General features: G+C 40.4%; 1 protein-coding gene across 3 annotated transcripts in view; it reads left to right on the forward strand.

Moving 5' to 3' along the window:
* EGF (epidermal growth factor) overlaps window positions 1-20,548 on the forward strand; it is an 87,677-nt gene that overhangs the window by 2,314 nt on the left and 64,815 nt on the right. For 2 of the 3 annotated variants that reach the window (XM_048846696.2, XM_048846697.2), the window contains exons 2-4: window positions 11,258-11,389; window positions 15,689-15,888; window positions 16,944-17,125. In XM_048846696.2, the coding sequence (XP_048702653.2) occupies window positions 11,258-11,389; window positions 15,689-15,888; window positions 16,944-17,125 (514 nt within the window). Of the gene's footprint in view, window positions 1-11,257; window positions 11,390-15,688; window positions 15,889-16,403; window positions 16,492-16,943; window positions 17,126-20,548 lie in introns of those variants that run through there. The other variant, XM_048846698.2, reaches the window with a different exon arrangement.

Genomic DNA, 20,548 nt, shown 5'->3' on the forward strand with positions numbered 1-20,548 from the left:
ACCTGTTAGAAGTATGTATTTTGTGCAGTAGCTAAGCCAATGAGTAGATAATGTGATCACAGGTGTTGCTGATGTCAAGTAACATGTTACTGTTCAGAGTATACTGAAATTGAAATGAAATGGGCTGGAATCTGCCCTCAGTTATAGCCTTTTGGGGTTGCGTCAGTGTTACTGAGGCAGAATTTGGCACAGTGCATAGCAGTGAAGAACAACACTTATGTGGAATAACTTTAGATATTTTAAATCCCTCTCTTTATTCTTCTGACACAAGATTCTGGTTGTGTGACCGTAGAACTGTTAATGTTTGAGTCCCTGCAATAATTACATGAATCCGATTAGCAAATAAAAGATGCTGTGCAAACACATGCGAGGAAGCTGAGGGCAGATGCTGAAGGCAACTGAGGGGACAAATGTGGAGAGTGGGTCTCATGACTCAGACTGGCAAATTGTGAACAATGACAATGCTGGATAGGGCTCGACAAACATCTTTGTCATCTGTAGGTCATAACAAATATACCGGTTATTAATCAGTGCTTCTGACATTGTCTGTTTTCCTGTTAATGTATCAGCATCACGTCAGCCATAAAGGCCTTCACCAAAATGAGAAGGCAACAACAACTTTATGATTAGTGCTTTTTGCAACAGCTCTCTCTTTATCGGAAAGAACACAGGCTTTTCTAGATTTGTTGTTAAATATTATTACTACTGATTTGGGGCTAGCTTGTGATATCCTTATTCACACTGTAGTACTTTACTCCTTGAATTGTTTGTTGATTTCAAGGGATGTTCAAAGATCAAGGTGCTACTTAAGGTAAAGTTATCATAATCTGGCCCTAAGTGTTTTAAAATAGCTTTGTAAGGCAGTTTATTTGAATCCTGGGTTGGTGGACAAACCCCACCAAATCAATGAATGGCCCTGTCCCCTCAAGTGAGGGAGGGGCCACAGAGCCCAGAACTCTATAGATAATTGGGAACAAGCAATAAAAAGAACAGGGAGACCAAATCTTCTAAACTGTACGCGAGGAAGAGGATATTATATACTTTATACTGTACATTATAAAGTTATATCATCATTTACAAAAAATTAATGGTTTTAGGCTCTGAACCCTTGTGGGTAGGGAAGCACCTAGTCAGATTGCAGGACTGGGGCCTTAGTTACCAGTTGGTAACTCATCTCTCTCTCTCATAGATCTTAGTGAATACATGTAAACTTTCACCTATACAGGAAAAGCAGTTTCAGCCATACAGGCATTGTGATACTTTGTACCACAGTCAGAATGTATACCCAGTGTCAGGTTCTTAGAGGAGCTTTAATTCCCAGCACAGCAGACGATCATTTACCTGCATCACTCATATTTTTGAAAGAGTTGCAGTACCTACGCTACTACAGTTGTTTGCTTATGTTTAGTAACTTTCTGCCAGCCGTGCTAATTAAACATTTCACCTTCATAATGCATGACAGGACATTTGATGGGAATCTTGAAAATATTCAACAGAAGATATTTTCCACCGGGGTCTTTATCCAAAGCTCATTGAAGTCAGCTGAAAGACTCCCACTGACTTCAGTGGGCATTGCATCAGGCGTTATATGAATAAATACCATCTTTATGGATTAAAATTTGGAGCATCTTTGAAAATGAGGTATGAACAAGAAGTAACCAGGAAATATTGGAAAGTAATATCACATCTCTCATGGGGCCTTCTCCTAGAAGGTGCCAAGTGCTCGCAACTCACCTTGACTTCAAGGATAACATTTCTTGTCCAAAGGAGCTTTGGGTGGTGTTTTACTAGAGACAGGTCAGTCAGGCTGATAGAATGAAGCGATCTTAGCTTTCCTCATCAATATTTTGTTTGGTGAGGAGTAGCAGGCATTAATGTTGTGTCCAGTCTTATGTCAAGATTTTCAGAAGTGGCCAGTGATTTTGGGTGCCTCAGATTTTGGGTGTCTAGCTTGAGACACTTTTAAAAAGGCCTGATTTTCAGAAAGTGCTGAGCTCTTTCAAAAAAAGGGGCAAAAATAGATTTACCTTGGAAAGGTACCTAAGGCAAGCTAATAATAATAATAATAAAATTAACAATGCATTCAGTAACAGAGAAATGTGGGAAGTAATGATTAGAACTGGGTGAAATTTTTCAGACAAAACTTTTTTTTGCAGAAAAATGCAGATTCTGGTTGATTGAAACATTTAGTGAATTCTTGCTGAATTTGCCAAATTGTTTTGGTCGAAAAAACAAAAAAAACCTTTTTTAAAAAAATTGATACAATTAGTTTCAGTGTTTTTGAAATGAAGCATTTTGATTCAGAATAACTTTTTGTTTTAGAATGGTAGTTCAATTTTATTTTAAAAGATAAACCCTGAAAAATAAATCTGCATTTCGGGTTGAATGAAACGTTTTTTGTTTGACCCAAAACAAATTTTTTTTTAAACTTTTTTGGCTAGTCAAAAAATTTGAAAAAATTTCATTTCATATTGTCCTGAAATGATTGTTTTAAATTTTTCAGTTCAGCCAGTGAACCAAAAAATTGATTAGTTGCACAGCTGTAGTAGAGAACCATCAAAATTAGATGTTTGACTCAGAACAGCTGTAAGGGCTTTGTATCTGACACCCTGGATACTAACTTGCCCTTACAGTTTATTTTCCTGATCCTTCCCCAAATTGAAAATAGCCTGTTTGCCAGTTCTGGCCCAGACATGGCCACGCTCTTGAGATTTGGGTCTGAGATTGAAAAAGCCTAATGAGTACAGTTTCTCTCTGTGAGATTTCTGACATTTTCAGTTGATAGCCCTTGAAAGCAGCTTGAGAGATTTTACACCATTGATACTCAGCCCAAAACCTGATTCAGTTTCATACCCAAACCAAAGCCTAAATTCTCTCTGCTTTCAGATCCAAACACCATCTCCTTGGCCCAACTCCACTGAAAAAGTCCAAGGATCGATAATCTCTGTATCATACTTACATGGCTCCTGTTTTCATAGTATATCAGAACCTCCCAATCTTTAATATATTTATCCTCATAACACTCCTGTGAGGTAGGGCAGTGCTGTTCTTTCCCAGTTTTACAGATGGGGACCTGAGGCACACAGAGACTGAGTGACTTGCCTACGGTCACACAAATAGTCTATTGCAGAGCAATATAATATATGCATGTAGTATAAATGCAATTAAACCTGGGTCTCCCCGGTTCCAGGCTAGCACCCTAAACACTGGACCATCCTTCCTTCTGGGAGCAATGGACAGGTGATATACATGTTTGCAATTATTATTATAGCAAAATCCGGATTTCTGTAAGTATGCTAGGTGCTTTACTGAGCAAATGAAAAAGATATAAGCTCCCTGGGGCAAGAATCACCAGGGTATTGCTCATGTCTCTTAGATTGGCCACAAGTACTTTATTGCTGTGGGTGTTAGTAGTAGACGCAGTCTCGATGTACAGTTAGCAGAACTATCAAGCTTATTACAGCTCACTGTGTTACTGCATATATTTGGAATAGCCTTGGACATATGGTATATGTGTCAAGAGAAGCTGGTCAAGGGTCCATATGTCAGAGGAAGGTTAAGAAGCTGATTCTTGGGGTCTTTTTACCAATGCCCAGTACAAATATTAGCCTTGATCCTCCACTGCATCTGAGCTCATGTGTAGGGGGGTGAACATTAGGGAGCTCATTATGGCTCCCTGATTCTGGGTTGGGAGACTCCTGCATGAGAGAGAATCTAGGGCTGCCGTGACTGATACCAATAAGGTTCCTAATGGAGCTGGGGAGGATAGGCAAATTGCCTGTTTCTTTCCCCTAACCAAATGACCTCCTCTGCTGTGCCAATGCCTTCTCCCCCCATGCTGAGTGGAGGGCAACTTGTGCAGCTTTTGCCAGTGCGGAGTCCCCCTTCCACTGGAGATTTCTCCGCATGTCTGAATGGCACACAGTAACCCAAGTAGAACTGAGAATCTGGCCCATAGTCTTTTACAGATGGACAAGCAGCACACTTGTTTGTTTTGCTTAATTAACTCATCAGAATTGATTTTGACACCTGCTCCTTAGATTCCACCAGCCTAAGACTCAAGAGGTCTGTGTTACAGTCTCAGATTGGTATGCCAGTTTCTGCTGCTTCTTCATAGTAGTGCAATTTCTTTTTTCAGTTCTTGCTATCCTTAGGTCTTTAAACGGTACAATTTTAGCATAAGAGGTCACCACGGGGATTTTCTTCATCCTTCAAATGAATTGTATGTTTGTGCTTGTTGATAAAATTGTGATGGTGACTAGATATAATGGACTGAATTAATCTCCGGTGGATCTCCACAGGAGCCAAACTTCAGTGAGGTTGCATTTGTAAGTAAATGAAGGCAGACTCTGACTCACAGCCTTCACACACACACTGCTTCTCTGCATCCCTGCCAAGCATGCTAATGCTTCACCTTCTCTGAGCAGAGCATTTCTCAGGACTCTCAATAAACTGAAATATTTGTGTGTAAGGGCATTGAGGACTGCCAGCATCATGAAGACATGATTCATTGTTTTCACCGATTCTCAAGGCATTCTCTGCATAAAGAAGTCTTTGAATACAGAGCAGCACCTCATTCTTCTATTTAGAGCTGCCTGTCAGGGCACTGCAGACAGCCTTTGTGTTCACTAAGCCGATTTCTTTCACAGGGAAAAGTTCTCATTAGTTGTTGCTGGGATACATAAAGCAACTCCGGCAGGATGGCAGCTGCACTTCCCTTTGGCACTAATAGTGCAGGTGAAGGAGAATACTTATGTTGCACCTGGTGGGCAGTTTTAGGATCAGTTTCTCCAAGAGTTTAAGAAATAACCTTTTTACTTCTTAAACTTTGCACAGAGAGGACCGACCATATTCAGTATTGGGCTATCATCTATTGTTACTGCAATACGCTGGGAACATACACAGAGATCCAATACATTCACTAGTACCCCGTGTACTACTGGCACCTCATCTTTGCCATTGTAATAAACTTTCTCTGATAGCAGAAGGGAGTTATTAATGTGCCTCTGATTTTATATTCGACAGTTATTCTTTCACTATAGCATGCTTTCAGTTAAGGTGCTTGTTCACTCATTAGGGTGTGTGTGGGATTTTCTTTTTCATGTGAACTTTGGTGGCGATGAAAGGTGCCGGATAGACAAGGAATTTCAGAATTTACGGCTGTCAGTCCACAAAACAAATACAACAGAGGCAGTGTAAGTTCCCTCACCCTGACCAGCCAGTGTGCCCTTGCCTGGAGGAACTATTTCTTAGATTCATCAAGTTTAAGGCCAGGAGGTACCAGTAGATCATCTAGTCTGGCCTCCTATATCACACAGGCCATAACATTCCACCCAGTTACCCCTGTTTTGTGCCCAACAACTTGTGTTTGACTAAAGTACATCTTCCAGAAAGGCATTCAGTCTGGATATGAAGACATCAGCAGACGAAGAATCTACCACTATCTACCATGATAGTTTTTTCCAGTTTTTAATCACGCTCTCTGTTAAGAAATTGTGCCTAATTTCTAATTTTAATTTATTTTGCTTCATCTTCCAGCAGTTGGTTCTTATGATCCTTTCTTTGCAAGAGCGAAATGGTCCTGTACCTCATTAACAGTGCCTCAAATGATCCACTTTTGAGATCCACCACTACAAGATTGGAAATAACTGGCTATGTGGTAGCACGGCTGAAAGGGATCTGGTGATTGTGGTGGAGATCAAAATGAATATGAGTCAACAATGTGATTCAGTTGTGCAAAAGCAAATATCATTCTGGGATGTGTCATATGTAAGGCAAGGGAGGTAATTGTCCCACTTTTCTCAGCACGGATGAGGCTTCAGCTGGAATACTGTGGCTGATTCGGGGTGCACGCTTTAGGAAAGATGTGGATAAATTGGGAAAAGTCCAGAGGAGAGCAACAGAAATGATAGGTCAGATTTCCTAAATCTATTATGAGGAAAGGTTAAAAAACCTGGGTCTGTTTAGTCCTGAGAAAAGACTGAGGACCTGTTAACAGTCTTCAGATATGTAAAAAGGACCATAATTGTTCCCCATGTCCCCTGAAGATGGGACAAGTAGTAATGGATTTAATCTGCAGCAAAGAAAATGTAGGTCAGATATTAGGAAAAACTTTCTAACCATAAGGGTAGTTAAACTCTGGAATAGGTTTCAGGGGAGGTTGTGGAATCCCCATCACTGGAGGTTTTTAAGAACAGGTTGGACAAACACCTGTCAGGGATGGTCTATTTGGTCCTGACTCAGCGGGGCTGGACTTGATGATCTATCGAGATCCCTTCAAGCCCTACCTTCCTATGATTCTACAACGTGATCCTCCGAAATGGCAATACTGCTAGCACTCAAATTAAAGGCCCAAATCCTGCAGCCTTTATTCATTTGAAACTCTCACTGACATTGACGGGTGTTTTGACTGACAAAGGGTTGCAGGGTTTAGTCCCAAGCATCTGAGATGCAGCTTCTTAATAGCTATAACTATCCTAAGAATCTGCTTAGCAACATGTTGTAAGAAAACTTTTGTTGAGGTTGCTCTTTTGTCTAACTCATTTCAATGCATGTACGCCTTGAAGGGACAATGAATCTGCTTGACCTGGCCTAACACTGTGAAGTTTAGGGGACATTCAGTGTAGCATTTTGCAGAGTTCAGTGTGGTAGGCTAATAACCTTCATGTAGAGGTTTAGGAAGAAGGAAAGGAAGGCTTTCTTTGCAAAGGATGCATATTGAAATAAATGATATACAAAAGGACAGCGTGGTAGGAATCTGTCTCAAAAGACTACTATAAAAAAATCATATAACAGGATGTTTCAAAAGATAACTTTTAGAAAAAATTGAGGAGAGGGGCTTGATATACAATAATTATTACTAAGCTTTCTGAGGAAGTAGCTGTCTAGCTAGAGACTTATGAAGTCCCCACTACTGTAGCATAGGAGCACCTTGCAAAGAGTAATGAACTTATCCTCACAACAAAGCCAGGTTCTAGGAAAGTTATTACTCCCATTTTGCAGTTGGGAACTTAAGGAACCAAACAGAAGTACTTCCATTGTATAAAGATGGCATAGAGCCAAAGGAGCAGTTCTGTGCTCCTTCCACCCAGGCCCTAGCGGAGGGGTCCTATCTGAGGGATGAGTGGCATGGCCAGGGTGAATCTTTGCTCCAGCTATCTCCAGTTGCCAGAACAGCATAGTTGGGCACCTGGGTTTAAATTAGAGCAGTCTTTAAGCTACTGTAACGATGCTGGGGAGTTAACAGGCCTCAGAATCCAGGGGGATCACAAAAGTGGTGTAAAAAACCACCTGTACCCCATGCCTTCTAGAGCTGTGCTAAGCACGTTTCAGACACTGCTCAGAAGCTGGATCAAAATTTGCTGTTTATTTTCCTTCAGTGTGCAGCATATTGAGAATGAAATAAGATGGGGCACTTTGGCTCCTAGTTCCTAGATCTGAATGCCATGGCTTACTTAGTAGAGCGTCCCTGGCTCTGGAATTCAGTTCTCCCACTGGTGTGACAAAAAATGAGAGTCAATTCACCTACAGGGCAGAGTACGTTGCTCATCTGTTTTCTCAGGCTTTTCCCTAAGTGCTTATGGTGATGGTTGGATTATCTTTATGGCTAATGTCGTCCAGCATAATATTATGCATAAAATATATGTAAATTTGTCCAGTGACTGATGGGTAGTTTTTATGAATTCAAAATAAAAAAAAAATGATGTCACTGATTCTGTCACTAGATTTTGCGTTGGTAAAGAGCAGGAGGAAGTATGGTTTTAAGGGTCTCTTTTGTTTTATGTTACATAGTTCCTCTGTGTAGCCAGCTAAACATGTTGGCAATCCGCATGTCAGCTCTGAACAATCTGAACATAACATACCGGTGTGTGATTCACTGCATATATGAGTAAAAGGCTTCTACATGGATAGAAGGCATTTCTTGTTTTTCTCTATAATGGGCAACTACAGAACTTTTGGGGTGGGCTTTATGTTCAGTTATTATTATTTGTCACATACATACTGCTGTAAGGATCATGCTGTCTAACTCAGTGAAACACAATACACCGAATAACAGTTTAATAAACAATAGGTGCAGATATTGAGTTTTATGCCAGGAGTTTGTTTTAAGGAGAAAGGGAAGTTGCTTGTCACCAGAGAAGTGAGAGGAAGTTCAAAGCATGGGGGTAGGATGGCATGATAGAAGGTGTGAAGCAGAGATTGAGGGAAGAGAGTTTGGAGCAAGGGGAAATGAGTTTAGATCTGGGCTATGTTTTCAAAAGTCTCAATTCAGCCTTCACTTCTGCACACAATCACTTGTAATCACCCTTTTTGGTGCATTATCCCTTATTCGCACAAGTTATAGAACTTATAAATTCAAAATCCAGTTTCATGAAGTCTGCGCTTAGTTTGCACACACAGAGGGGGTTTGTATTTGTAAAGTCTGTTGTTTGTGTGCAAAAGTGATAGTGTGAGAAACCTGTGCACAAAAATGATTAATGCACACACAGTCATGCATGTCCCAAGGGAAGCCATGTTTCAAAATGTAAACCTGATTTATTTTACCCCCGAGGAGCAGCTTTTCCTTCACAGCCCAGGAGCTAAGAAAAGCATTGAAGCACCTCCGAGCATAGTTACCTTATACTGATGGTTCTGATTCGTACATATCTGAAACACTGAAAGTTGCTGCCTCTCTGGTATCTGCTGTTGGTGACTTTGTGCTTGAAGACATTGGGGCAGAGGTTACACTCTCTAGTGGCTGAAGTGGAATTACTGAGGAAGGGGAATGTAGAAGCCAATTAATGTGGAAGTGAGATTGCCTGTATTGGATCACTTCCATGTAAGCGAGGCAGTTTATTTGCAATTAAAAAAAGGATAGAAAAAGGAAATGTAACACCTAATATTGATCATTTAAGGCTGGGTTTGCTCCACCTAATTAATTGGAGAAATTGTTGAAGAACAGCTGAGTTTTGTGAAAAACTTGAACCTTTGTTATGTTGCAAGGATCAAGGTCAGTTTCTTGACTTATCTGGAGAGTAAGTGCAATAGCTGTGTCCCTGATTATTGAAAGGAGTACTTGTGGCACCTTAGAGACTAACCAATTTATTTGAGCATGAGCTTTCGTGAGCTACAGCTCACTGCATCCGATGAAGTGAGCTGTAGCTCACGAAAGCTCATGCTCAAATAAATTGGTTAGTCTCTAAGGTGCCACAAGTACTCCTTTTCTTTTTGCGAATACAGACTAACACGGCTGTTACTCTGAAACCTGATTATTGAAAGCACCTTAAATCAAGTCTCTCTACAGTTATAGTGAGATGCATTACTAGGAGTTTTCTTGATCATATTTGAACTATAGGAGTATTCACACAGCATTCAGTGAATTCCCAAAGCCCTCTTTCAATTTGCACTGGGCTAATGTTAAAATTTGGGGTGGGTTCTCCAGGCTTTCTCTTGTTTGGTTGTTGAAAAGTCTTGGTCAGGAATATAGAAGGAAAATCCTCAGCAACCTATGCAGTGACTATCATTCTCTGACCTGTATTCCTGACTTTTTAGGAAAAGATGTGTTCAGGAATCAATGCCCTTTTTGTACTTGCAATCAATTGCAACCCTTTTTCAAATGCTGTCTTGCTGCATTTTCTGTTCATTTGTGTACATTCATGTACTTACTGTGCTGATAAATCCCCCAAAAGAAGCCTTTGACATGCTTTTTTCTCCCTTCATAATGGACAGAAAAATGGATTTTATGCAGGGTAAAAGTCATTAATTAAGAGCCCCTTATATGTCTGTGCCAGTTAGCTTCCTCTGATGTACGCTAAAAAATACATAAGACCCTGATGGTATTAAGCGCTGAACACCTACTGAGATGTTGCCATCAGCTGCATTTGATTTCAGTTGGAACTGAGGGCTCTCTGTATTTCTGTGGATATGCTCCTTGCAGGAGTGGTCCCTAAGTGTTTAATTCCTTTTCCCATGTAAACCCCAAATAAAACCTGCTCTTCAGGAATGACCTTATTTTTCAAAAGTCCTTCACTTGTGTAGCTGTTTCATCGATAATACAGCATAAATACATCAAGCGTTTTGTTGATTCCCGAAGGCTCTAGACTAATCTGTCAGTTAGAAATCAACATTTCTAACTGATTCACTGGTTGCACTGAACTGGTGTTTGGTTTGGGCTAGTTGCTCTCAGAATTCAAAGGGTCTGATTTTTCTATGCAAGACTCTGCTGAATCTCAAATGTACTAGATCCAGTTTGAAATGGGAATGCCTTGGCATTCAGGCACGTTTTACAAACCCTACCGCAGAAGGGGAGGTTGTGGGGGGAGGACTGGCAGGGAGAAGTCAGGCAGCTGCAGACCGAGGTAGTGTGTCAAAATTCATTTAGCAAACTATAATGTCAACCTCAGAAACAAACAAGAGCAGGGCACAAATACATTCCTTTTGTCCGCGAAGCTACTGAACGTTAGTTTAGAATGGAGAGTTGTTAGTTACAATGGATAGTCATTAGCTAGAAGGGGGATTTCCCTGGCTTGTCCCCTGCAACTGAACAAACCCCTTGTAGCAACAAAGAAGCTATATAATATGATTAACGGAATGTCACTCTGTGTGGTCACTCTGAAGCCTAAAATGTCAGTTGAGTCAGTGTGCAGCAATGAAAATAGCTGCAAGTATGGTTTAGAGTTCTTTTTGCTCAAAATATCACCACGTTTCAAGGCCTGTTACTGTCCAATTTTAAAGTTCTCAGCTATTTTGACTTTACGAATTACACCTGTGCAGCGTAGAGAGAGGCATGTGTCGATGCCAAGCCAAGAGTCCTCTAGACCATTGTGATATCAAAGGTAACACAACCAATCACCACCCTTACTCTATGGCTAGTTTGCATTTCAACCACTTCAGCGCAACACAACCCACACACAACAACACAACCAGCACACACAATAACCCCGAATACACACATGCCCTCTCCGCAGCACATACCCTTCATTCACAACCTGCAAAAATTTCATGCGCTTCCAGCACAACACAATCCACAAACACAACTCTCTCGGCACAACACCCACATTCTCCCACCCTCACTTATACTTGCCATAAACTTGACTGCCAAAGCCACAGACCCATTGCTAATGATACCATATAGTCATCCTACTCTTTTAATAATGGGAGATTAAAAATCTGTAGTTAGCACATTATAGTATTGACTAGCTGAGTCATACACATGCTTTCTTTTTGTATTTTGTTCTGTTTTGCTTGCTGAATTCTCCTTTATCTACTTGTATTTCAGATATTGATGAATGCCTTGAAAATGGTCTAGGTACCTGTGGCCAAACCTGTGTCAATGTTCCAGGGTCCTATTTCTGCTCCTGTTTGCCTGGCTACACTCTGGATAATGACAAGTGGGCCTGTTATGTTGATGGTAAGATCATACTTTTAAATGGCTGAAAGGAGCTTTATAACTTTCTCTAGCAGTTTAGCATCAGTTCACACTGTGAAAATAGTCCAGGCTAGTCTGCTCCTAGCATTGACAGGACATAACTAGGCTACTGGACCATGCGTGGGAAAATGTCACATGCTGATTGAACAACTGCCACAGCTAACGTAAAATTAAAGTGGAAAGTGAGCTTACTGGAATGGGCCCGTGCTCTGGTGTTAGCATGACCGTTCACAGACAAAATATAAAGTGTGGTTGTGGTAAGAAAAATGAGCATGTAAAATGAGTCCTCCTTACTTAACAGATCAGCTCCCTGTCTCTATGCAGAGTCATAGCATCCATCCATCCACCCATTCCTCTCCTAACTAACCCTCCTGTTATCCCTCTCCCCCCAAAATCATGGCACTAACATGACATTAGCTGCCATCTCATTGCTCATTCTGTCTGTATGTTCTACCTCTTTCCCTCACACTCTGTCTTGTCTATTTAGAATGTAAGCTCTTCAGCCAGGAACTGTCTACACCTTTGTTTGTATAATCCTAATACAATGGAGTTCCCAGTCTTGGTTGGGCCCTAGGCACTGCCTTAATAAACATGATTAATAATAACTTCTCTCATGTCCAATACTGTAGTATCTGAGCACTTATGACCAAATCAAGTTTGAATACATTTTACTCCTGGTAGCTCCCCAGTTCCAGTATAGCTAAGGAAGACTGAACTGGATTGGGTCTGGCTCACAAATCAACAACAGAATTGTTAGCTCTTTTCTAGCTTTAGAATCTTCATCTCACTGCTGATGACGTGTGAGCCAGAAAGAAACAAGCTTGGCTTTTGGATGCCAGGCTGAGTTCACAAGGCTACAAGCGGTTCAGACAGTTTAAAAGAAGTATTTTTATCTTATATTTACTTGTAAACTATGTACATTTGATCCGGACACCAGGGAGAGGAAAATAATGTAGCTTCACAATACCATTTGTGCACAGATGCTTTTCAGAGAACAGTCCCAAATTAAATTGAAAACAATACCAGAGAACGACATCATTTATATAAGGGATAGTTTCAATGTTTAAAACACTGTCCCAAGAGGTCTTCTGGAACTGTTGTTTGAGTAATTTCCTGTTCTTCTTTGTAAGAATAATACAAGTGTCAAGCCCTAGTCCTGTATATTTTATGTCAGATATAAACAATCTGTATCAGATATGATGTGTGGACAGTCAAAGGAGAGGTGGCTTTTCACTTAAGAGGTTGTCAACATGGGGCAAAACCTTGCAGCTCATATCTCCATCTCTGGATATAAATTCTTCAGTCAGAAGCCCACCAAACAAAATTCCTCCACGTTTTGTAGACTGTAAGGACTTTGGGGCAGAGACTGTCTCTTTCTGTCTGTTTGTACAGCACCTGATACAGTGACGCTCTAAACTTGATTGGTGTCTCTGGATGATAATGCAGTATAAATATTAAATAATAATAGTAATAATAACAGGAAGCGCAAACAAAACAAAATTCATCAATGCGTTCAATTCCCCTTCAGTTAGAGCCCTTAATTAAACTACTGTTGTGAGAAATTCACTGACTGGAGAGGACAAAAACAAAATATATGTAAACTCTTGGTCAGTGGAGTAATTGGCAAAAGTGCAAGCAGTACAGCTGTCAGGTTCCTGAGACAAATCAACCTTGCTGCAGTTCAACATTCATTTACCGTTTACATAAACCAAGTCTACATAGTTGAAATAGTCTCACATGGATTTGCTCAGTGCAAACAGCAGAAAAAAGAGAGTCACTAACATCCTAGAAGCAGCTGTTATAATTGGATAATACCTTGAAAACTCCAAGTACAAAAGAGCCTATGCTACAAATCATTGTGCTGGTGAACTTCCTCTTGTACAACAGTAAACCAAATCTTGGGTTCTGGTCAAAAACTGCTGCCTAGCCTGCTATTTGAAAGCAGAATCAAACTCAGAAACTTGAGGGGTAAGGAGTCCCATTATCTCGATGGGAGGTGGATCAGGCACAGAGTTTTATTTGTCCACCTTCACCTTGCAAATGTTATGCATCTTGAGGACATCCAGTTCAAGTTTATAGGAATTATGACAACTGAGTTTAGAACCAAAGCTTATGCCTACTGTTAATAAGAATTGTTTAAAAGTTTATGAAACTTATTATTAAAACTGATGTACTTATTCATCCTTGTGAATATTAAATGTATGTGTGAAAACTGGTGGGAGGGTGTGGGTTTGAGGGATTTAAAATTTCCCCTGCAGTATTGGAAACTAAACTCAAGAGGTGACTGGATGGCTATTATAGCTGTAATATATATGGGAGTGATACCCATATTACACATTTCAGGATAACTTTAGTAATAGATTTCTCATGCATCTTTCCCCTCTTAATGTGCTCTGACCCATTTCAGACACCTTTTAAACATACGCACACAAACTGCCATTGAAATTTTTATTGCTTTCCCCTCCAAAAGTGATTTTGGTGGCAAATTAATGATTAGGCAGCTGCCTGATATGCAAGACATTTTTTAAAAAATGAAAGGCTGAATTATGATTGGTATAGTGAAGCCCCTTCTCTCACCAGCATACCAGTCAATAAGCAGTTGCTTGTACTACCTGAGTGAAAAGAAACGTGTACTGCTTGCAACACTGCACGTGCCAAACTGGCCCTGTCTGGGCATGGTCAGGGGGTTGTCATACCTCTCTCATCCCTTCTGACTCTGGCTAGTGCCTCTAGGGCTGTGCTGTTGGGAATGCATTGTGATACTTTTCTATCAGGGTAGAAAGCATCTCTGCTAAAAGCCCTCATCCCTGAAAAAGAAATCCACAAACATGTGGAGGTATGAAAATGCACAGTAAGGGCACCCAAACAACCTTAACTCTGCCCTATAGGGGGAACCATGAGGGTAAAATAAATCTAACAAGACCATAAATTGGTTTAATGTAATCTGGGGCCACAGATACTCTAATGTAAGAATCAAAGTCATATGGCTATTGCATGATGTCACTACAGGGCAGAGTTAAGGTTGTTTGGGTGCCCTAATTGTGCATTTTCATTCCTTACCTTTAACCTCAGTTCTGGATTTCCTGAGTTTAGGATACTTGCAGCACTAAATTAGTGATGTGCTCTCAACCCAAACTCCATCCTAATGTGGATTGTGTCTGGGAATTAACGGTAATAACTAGTGGCTGCATGAGTCTGTACGTGCAGCTTTTTCCTGGTTCCCATGAGCTACCTATGCTCAGACCTGGCCAGTCTCTGCTACTTCCCGCCAGGACCTTCATCCCCCAGTGTGGAGATCTGAAAAGACTCTCTGGTTGTCTCTCTGTGATTAGGGCTGGGGCTGCTCTAACCAAAGAGAGAGAGAGATCTGGGAGGATACTAACCATACAGATGCAGCCACTCAGAGCTAGTCAGTGCTGTTGCTATCTCTCTCTAGGCTCAGGAGAGTGGGAGCCCGCAGCACCAGAACACCAAGCAATGGGCCAGGAGCCCAGCTAGAGCATCCCGCATCTGCTGGCAGGAGGCAGCTAGATCCCATGCCCAGCCCAAGGCAACTGGTGGCAGAGCCTCAAGGGGAAACTAGAAATCCCAGGGGAGAGCCTGCAGCCAGCAGGAACAGAGGAATTCCTGCGTTCCTAAAGTGTGTTCTATGCTGCAGTCCGATCAGGTTTATCAAGAGAGTTGCTGTTGTCTGTGTTATTAAAGAGCTCCACATTTATTAAATATCCAGATTAAAGCGTTGAATCATTTGTATGAAGTCTTCAGATTTCTGGGCCCCCATCTCTGACAGGCACGCTATAGTAGACACGTAGGCATTTCAATTCTTGAGCATCTTGACTTTACTCAGTAATTGCTTTATTTTGACTTTCCATTTAGTAGCATCATACCTCTCACCTGCTAAAGGCTCAAAGGTGGCCTCACACAGTTTCACTAAGACCCAAAACGAGGGTCACCAAAATTAGCATTCATCCAGGAAACTTAAAATGCTGTGGGATTCCGTCTTTTAGTGTAAACAACTCTTTCTGTGTTCTCTGTTTCATGAGTCTGTAATTTTTGATTCAATTGACTTTCTACAATAAAAAGCGAAGGGGCATTGAATTTGTGTGAAACACAGATAACTTCTGGGACTAAAATGGGCAGTGACCCTTAGAATGCAGAACATTGTGAGGTATGAGTATTATAAGTTCTTCCCAACTCTGTGACTGGCATAGTGCTGAAAAGAATTTAGTGTCATGAAAGAAAAATACCTATATATGACCACATTTCTTTCCCCCACCCCAGATCCTGCACCATTCTTAATTTTTAGCCATGGAAATGCCATCTTTAGAGTTGACAGAGAGGGGACCAATCATGAACGGCTAGTTGCCAATGCTGGCGTATCAGTGCTCATAGATTTTCATTACAAAGAAGAGAAAATGTATTGGGTGGACTCTGAAAAAGGGCTTCTGCAACGAGTGTACCTGAATGGCACAAAACAAGAGGTAAGGTGGTAATTGCCATGGGATTCTCCAAGAAACCATGCATAATGAGAAATCTGATGTGAGGGGGCTACTCTTCAGATACAGTGGTGCAGTTTCTGCTTACAGATTTGCAATTGTAAGTGTGCATCCCTGGCACGCTAGCCTTGGCAGCAACGGGGGGACGTGGGGTCTGGGTTCAGTGGGCTACCCCACTGGCATTCACAATACACACAATCTCTTTAATAAGGCGAGGGGATGGTGATTAGAATAAAGGCTAAGGGGAGGAAATTCAGACTAATCTAGGTGTGTTGTTCTCGCAGACCGTACTAATTTCTACCAGCTTTAAATATATCACTGGAATTGTGGGATTTTCTCAAATAGACTTTTTCAGAAATCCAAGCTTGCACAGCTAGTATGAAGAGAATGTATGTAACTCCCCTGACATTTTTCTTGAAACTACTAATTGAGACCTAAGATTACTCCTTTCAGCATTACCTCTCTTGCTCAGAAACAGCTGTGCTCTATATCTGGCTAAGGTTGTGTGGCAAAGACAAAGGAACTTCAGCACTTCCAGAATCCAAGATGCTGCCAGTTCTGCAGTGGACTACAATGAACTCCTCACAGGTGAACTCCTGTGTCTACATGCAGCCTCACTGATTTATCCTGCATGTATGAACTAGAAGGATTAGGGCTTTTTCCAGTGTGTGAATGGATATTTTATAGCTTAGGAAATACAAGATAAATTTAGGTAAAAGGAAAATCTGGGCAACATTGGGATACCTCTGCCTGATGTGATCTATTTTCATTTGAGAACAGCTCATCCTTGCTTAGCATGACTTAACTCAATGGTTTGCGCTTAAAGATGTAGGTGACAGGAGGGGAGAAATGCAGCACAAATCAAGGTGATTAAAGAGCAAGCAAGGAAATCCAATCTCTGTGGTGCTATTAAAAAGAGGCCAGCCAATGGATTTAAATGGAAGCCTCAGTGTGTTTGCAGGTCACTATTTTGTTTGGTGACAACTTTAGGAAGGTAATTTGGGTTGCTGTTTTTTTATGTTTTTAATTTCTGTTTACAGAGACTACGCTATGTTGAAAATGGTGTTTCGGGGTTTGCCATCAACTGGATAAATCAAGATATTCTTTGGGCCAACCACCGGAAAGCAACTATTGAAGCAACTGACATGAATGGAAACAATTCCCGAGTCCTTTTAAAGGACATAGGTCATCCCACAAGTATTGCTGTTGACCCTGGGAAAAGGTAACTCTGCTTGGGGTTTATAAGTTCTTTGAATCAGTCTCAAAATAAACCAAATGCTCTGATGGCTTCTTGTAGGCTAACAGAACAGCTTGCGTACAGTATGTTGATCAAATGTCAAGTGATTGTTACAACTTCCCCAAGAACACAATAAAGATAAATAGGGTGGCAGGTGGCAGCAGCATACCAGAGACCAACACAGAGACTGACCCCCCTAGTTCATCAAGGTGGACTTAGCCAGGTGGAAGAGGAATGAGGAGGTTTTTGACTGTCGGGGAAGGAGCCAATGAGGCCTCAGTTGATGGAGGTGGAGGACTTAAGGGGAATGAGCTTGATCTTCATTTGGTAAAGCAGGAATGGTGGCTGAAAACGCTGAGAAGCCCCAATCTATAACATAATTTGAATTAGGCATATAGTACTTATTTAAAAGTAGGTGACTTTTAGAGAAGAGCTAATGCCATAGTGGTTTTCTTTGTTCCCTTCTTTCTGTTTGTCTCCGATTTTGGTCATCTTGAATATCGGTTATAAATATCGGTTAAATATCGGTTATAATGACTGTTGTTACCATACTATATATAGTAGTGTTTTAGACTTGATAAGGGAGCTTCTCTAGGCTCAAAACAATTTACATAGAGAGCCATTCATAGATGCATCCACGCAGGGAGATTTGGCTGTTCTGAAGAGATATTTGTATTTGTATCATCACCCTGAATACTCTGTGCTGACTTCTCTTGACTGTGCAAAGCTGTTTCATTGGCAATGTTTAAAATAGCAGTGGAGGAGACATTGAGGTACTCCATATTGATATGGCAATAAAATATTTTTGTTGGCACTTTTAATTTATAATGAAGCCACTCATCGCTGCTGTTGAGACATTTTAATGTTAAGGCTCATGTGTCCTCCTCTTTTGCACTTACACATTAACCTTCTTTTCATGCTAACCAACAATATCTATATTCCTCACAGGGTTGCCATTTGAGTATGATTTGAAAAGCTGAATACCAGACTATTTGTTTTCTGTACTGAATGTCACATTTACCGATTTGGAAGTTCTCACAAGTCCTTGTACCCTTTCAGCCTAAAGCCACATAGAAACATTTTATGAACGGAATAATGGAAATATATTTGCTAAACTGTTATGAACTCTGCGGACAGACTAAGGTGTATATATACACCTATGTGTGATCAACTAGGGATTTATTTTAAAGCATTACTCACATGCTGCTATGTCAGGCTAGTTAGCTATTAATAAACTGTTTAGGTCCTCCTAGAAGTCTACTTTCTTATGTATCATTTTTATATTTTAGCACATTCTGCTTGTCTGAAAGTCCTGATGGTGCTATTTTAATATTAATATAGTGAAGTCAAGCAGTCGGTAAATTAATTTCCAGAGGGACAAACATATGCAGTGTCAGAAACTAAGAAGAAATATAGCTTCCTGAAAATGTGTACAACTCTCAAGTAATGAAGTTCATCATGATAGCTAAATTAATAATCACATTTTTCTCAAAATAAGCTTGGCTGGTTTTGCTACAGAATAATAATAAAGCAATTTTTTCCCGTATTCCGCTATTTCCTGTGTGGAGTTTAGACATGGTCAAGAATCTGTAAGAGGAGGCACTGTTGTCTAAGGGTACTGCAATGGATTGTGAGTTAGGCAATCTGGTTTCAATTCCTCCCACTAATTTGCTATGTGACATTGTACTTGTCACTTGGGCCTGATCCAACTCGTGCTGAAGTTAATGGAAGTTCATGTGAATTGGACTGGGCCTTTAATTGCTCTATGTTTCTCCGTTTCCCCACCTGTAAAATGGAGATTATAGAATTTAACCAACCTTTTAAAACATGTTGGTATCCTGAGATAACCAGTACTATAAAAGAGCAAACGATGATTATTGCCGTGTTTGAAAATTGTAATAGTAGCAACCTCGTATTGTCCTTACTAAAACATTTTTTCATCTGTAGTTAATAATCTCCAATTGACTTAGCACATACCACAACAGTTAGATTGTAAACTTCCAGGGGCAAGGTACTGAGTCTTCCTATGGCATTTGTATAGCACCTACCACAGTCAGGTCGTTTCTTGACTGGGGCTTTCGGGTACTCCCATGATATAAATAAGAATAATGATGATACACAGGCTTTGTGGTATATTATTTTGTACATTTAAGAAGCATTGTAGTTCTTTCAAATTCAGTATGATCTGACACTTTTGGTCTGAATGGGATATTTATGTCTAACAATTTCAGTGCTATCAAGCCAATGCAATGCACTAATACTTCTTGGAATTTCTGTATGCAACTGTAAAACAAAGAAAGAAGCAAACAGAATTTAAAAAACGAACAAACCCTGTAAAATAAAACAACTATCCATTTATTGTTGGAGGAAGTGTGGCCAAGCCAGGTGTTGGCAAATATTGGCCCTGATTCTTCAAACCTCAAGGGGAACAAGTAATTTTGCACAAGTGAATAATCTCATTGGGCATGCATAGGTGTTTGCAGGATAAAGGCCACATTTTGACTATGCCCTAATATTTAGATTAAAACAAATCAATAAAATAGTAGAAATGGTATTTTTCAGCTAAGTGCCTGCAAAACAGATTCTGGATTAAAATTGCTTGGAATGGAAGAGCTGTATTTATCCACAGAAGAGGTACAACATAGGCATCAGCAGTGCAGGCTTTCCCCAGTTATGTGCCTTTTCCTGACTTGAAGGCATCCCTGCAGGGGTGAGAAGTTCCCAGACAATACCGTCCTCTCTGCTGGGGAGAGTCAACAAGGGTGTTGCTAGATCATGACTCACTTTTGGAAACAATGTTTGGTCTACTAAACTGGATCTTCCTTGGGGAGTTTCTAGTGTCTTGTTACCTAATTCTCTCAGCCATCCAGTCCCCTTGAAAACATTTTTAAATGTGAAAAAAATTGATAAACTGAATCTTAGCTCTACAATGCTTGCCACTGGACAGTCACCAGTTGGTAAAAGATACAACGCAGTAACCAAACTTATTTCCTATTTTAAAGGTGTCCCGAAAAGGAGTAAAATAAGGTGTTAGCCCTATTTACTTTTTATGTATAAAGAAAAACAATAAAGGGGAAAATATTTTCCTGCTAACCTATACATTAAATTCTCAGATCTTGTCTGTTCTGGAAGTCTCTGTAGTGACTGAAGAACTTGGGAAATTATGATATTATGGGGAGCAAGAGGCAGAAAGCTAAGAACTGAGTGCAGGGGCTGTTTTTAGTCAGACTTTATAAAACTTCTTTTTTATTTGTAATTGTTAACATCTATTTAACTCCAATAGCTAATGAACATTTTGGAGAAATTATGGTCACCCATTCAAATAAAGTGAGAGAGCTCCCAATATGTAAACTCTCAGACCCACAACTGCTCCTCCAGCAAAATCAGGGGAGACTAAACTTGACACTT

Source organism: Caretta caretta, chromosome 4 (genome assembly GCF_965140235.1).
Source record: "Caretta caretta isolate rCarCar2 chromosome 4, rCarCar1.hap1, whole genome shotgun sequence".
Taxonomy (NCBI): Eukaryota; Metazoa; Chordata; order Testudines; family Cheloniidae; genus Caretta; species Caretta caretta.